This window comes from Prunus dulcis, unplaced genomic scaffold (genome assembly GCF_902201215.1).
Source record: "Prunus dulcis unplaced genomic scaffold, ALMONDv2, whole genome shotgun sequence".
Taxonomy (NCBI): domain Eukaryota; kingdom Viridiplantae; phylum Streptophyta; class Magnoliopsida; order Rosales; family Rosaceae; genus Prunus; species Prunus dulcis.
In genome coordinates, this window is record NW_023010178.1 from 27,744 (window position 1) to 30,851 (window position 3,108).

At 43.0% G+C, this 3,108-nt stretch overlaps 1 protein-coding gene across 1 annotated transcript; it reads right to left on the reverse strand.

Annotated features, from left to right (window-relative positions):
* Positions 1–246: 246 nt before the first annotated feature.
* On the reverse strand, positions 247–1,044 carry LOC117613131. The gene has a single exon (XM_034341777.1). It carries the CDS (start codon positions 1,042–1,044, stop codon positions 247–249), a length of 798 nt encoding a protein of 265 aa, XP_034197668.1.
* Positions 1,045–3,108: the final 2,064 nt, after the last annotated feature.

Consider the following 3,108-nt stretch of genomic DNA (forward strand, 5'->3'; position numbering starts at 1 on the left):
CCTTCCTACTGTTATTCCTTCTTGTATAACATCCCTGAAGACAACACAACTGTTGGTGGAGTGGTTCCAAGAGTTGTGCCATCTGCCTTTGAGTTCCTCTGACTTGGGCAACCTGTGGGGTGTCTCTATTGCCTTCTGTAGCAGCATCTTATCAAACAGAGCATCAACCTTGGTTAGATCGAAGAAATAGACCTTATTCTGTGTTGGTTTGTTTGGGACAAACCCTCCTATGAATGATGGTGGCTTCTAGTCCTTTGGTGGCTTTGTCAAAGCCTTGCAGCTGATGGGATGTTTCAACTTCGCCATTTCTGCTACTACAATTTCTCTTTCTTCCGAGCCTTCTATGTCTTCTTCTGATTCTACCTCAACCAGATGTACTGAAGAAGAAGGGGTTTTGTAGTATGTGCCTTTGGAATAGTTCCTCTTCTGTTGTTCTTCCTTGAGTAGCTCCTGGTATTTGGACGTCTTGTCTGCCAGTTCTGCCAGGTCTCCAAACAGTATCCCATCAAATCTCTTCCTCAGAGAGATTTTAAGTGCGGTTTGAACCATCTGAATGAAGTGTCTTTCTTCCATAGGGATTCGGCATTTTATTTTGAGCTTTCTGAACTTGGTGATGAAGTCTTGAGCAGGCTCATCTTCACTCTGTTTGAGGGCAGCAAGATCACTGATGGTGACTTCTGGCTGGATCCTGAAATAGTAGTCATGGAAAACATTTTCCATCTGCTCCCAGGTTTGAACAAAATTGGCTAGCATGCTAGTATACCAGGTGAAGGCTTGTCCAGAGAGAGAATTTCCAAAAATCCTCAGTTTTAACAGAGGTTTATTTTCTATGGCTATGCACTGGACAAAGAATTTGCCTATATGCTCAACTGATAAAGCATGGGGGTCTTCGCCGTTGAACAAGCTGAAGTTTGGTACTTTGAAACCCGGGGATAGAGGTATCTGATCAATGTAAGCCGGATATGGCTTTCTGTGGGTGGGCCTTTCTCCTCTTCTGGCTTCAGTCCCAATCATCTCCCTGATCATTCTTTGAAGTGCCCCCATGTCATTCAAAGCATTGATAGGGTGTGGATTTCGCCCCTATTCTGGCTAGATGTGGTCAATCCTGTGCTCCATTCTGTATAGCCTAGGCAGAACTTCCTCCTTGTGTTCTTCCTCTTCCTCAAAATTTGGATGATTCCTCCAGTTTGCCCATGGTCTGTTCCTGTCTTTGTTGGCAAAGGGGTTAACTCCCCATCTGCCTCTCCTGCCTCTTGCTAGTGGAGGGAATGGATTGGGGTCCATTCTTCTGGGTCTGTAAGGTAACACAGCTGGTGCCTTAGGCAGAAGTGCCAAAGGCTGATCACGTGTGGCCACAGGTTGTGGAATAGGTGGAGGTTCTGGCTGATTCTAGGGGACCTGAACTAGTGCAGGGCCTTCTAGCCTGACTTGAACTTCATGTTCTTGGATGGGAAAGGCTCCTCCCCTTTGTCCAGCTTGGATTTCTCCACGTCCTGGTATTCCGGCTATCTGTGCGATGAGAGGGTTCTCTTGGTCTGGCCATGCCAGTCTTGGTGGAGGTCCATAAGGGAGGTCTAGCTGTTGGACCACAACATCTGGGTATGGAATTCTGGCCATAGCAGCCTCACGATCCTTCCTAAACTGCCTGTTAACTTACCATTGCATCATGGTTGTCATGTTGTTTAGAGTGCCTTGGGTTCTTTGTGCTGTGGCCTCTTGACGGAACACAACCTCCTGTATCTGGTTTAGCCTTCTGGAGCCAGTCCTGGAACGTCTACTCCTCGTACTGCCATGAGTTGATTGCCTAGCATCACTTTCTTCTGACTCCAGTCCTTCCTGGAGAGCTACTTGGTCTCTTTCCATGGCATAGCGTGGATTCTGGCTAGAACTTCCAATATTCATATACTTTAGAAGATGTTTGTAGGAGTATGTAGAACTTCCACTAGGCATGCCAAGTTGTTCACCTGTTTTATGTTTGTTCCTGTGATGGTAGGGCAAAGTTCCTCATTGCCTTGAAAACCATTGACTGGTCAACAAATCAACTTTCTTTAGTGTGTGATCGTGCCACTGCTAGTAATGAAAAATCCTAGCAGACTTCTTAAAAATAGATAACTTCGCCCCAAGTTACTGATTTCTAAACAAGCGACTGTGAATTTGGGTGAGGAATATCTCCCAAGTAAGTTCTTTTCTTGCCTCAGACTGGTGAGGACTTCACAATTTTTTTACAGCACAAAACTGGTAGTTCTGGCCAGAATAAATGATAAGTTAGTAAACTGTTTTAGGCAGAATTTTACAAAACTCAAAAAGGGAAAAACCAACTCTAAAAAAGACAAAAAGGGGGGGCTGGACTGGGTATGTATGTGCTGGATTGGACAATTAACACCTTCAACCATCAGGTTTCAACTATAAATCGATACCAACGTTTATGTTTGGCAGAGCTTTAACTTATTTCAAGCCTTGGAAGGCTTTTGGCACGAGCAGAATTGGATCCTCCTCAGTCTGAAAGGGGCAAAAGTGGCTGGATTTGTTGATTACTGAGCTGGAACTATACTGTGGTACCTGTTCTACTTGATCAAGGCTCTCCATAAATTTGTTGAGGTTTTCATATTTGATAAAAACCTGAACTCTGCTTGAATGACTATTTCTCTAAAGCTGAACTAAAGTTAGAGATTCTGGATTATAGCTAACTTGTTTCTTGTAGCTCATTGAGCTTTTGGTTGCTTCAGTGCTTTGAAGGCTTTTGAGATCAAGTGATCATTTTGAGTTTCTATTTTTGATTGATTTTTTGGCTGTCCTTAATCTGTTCACCTTCTCTTGATTTTTTGTGTTGTCATACAACACTTATCCATTGGCCCAATAGGCTTTTGAGTATTTTGCCTTTTTCCTTTATATCATACTTAAAGCCCAATCCAATTCCTTATGTTCAAAGTTAATTCCATAATTAACTCTTAATTATGAATTATGATTTAATTCTTAAATCACTATTATAGTCTCACTAATTTGGCTCGGTCAATTGCTCTGGTCAAACATGCTGGCTTTCACTTGACCGTTGACTTTGATGTTTGACTTTTGACCTTTGACTTTCGACCTTTGACTTTTGACTACTAA

What these genes read in the sequence shown, in the direction of transcription:
- LOC117613131 (XM_034341777.1), bottom strand. Translation starts at nt 1,044, where the DNA reads ATGGGGGCACTTCAAAGAATGATCAGGGAGATGATTGGGACTGAAGCC.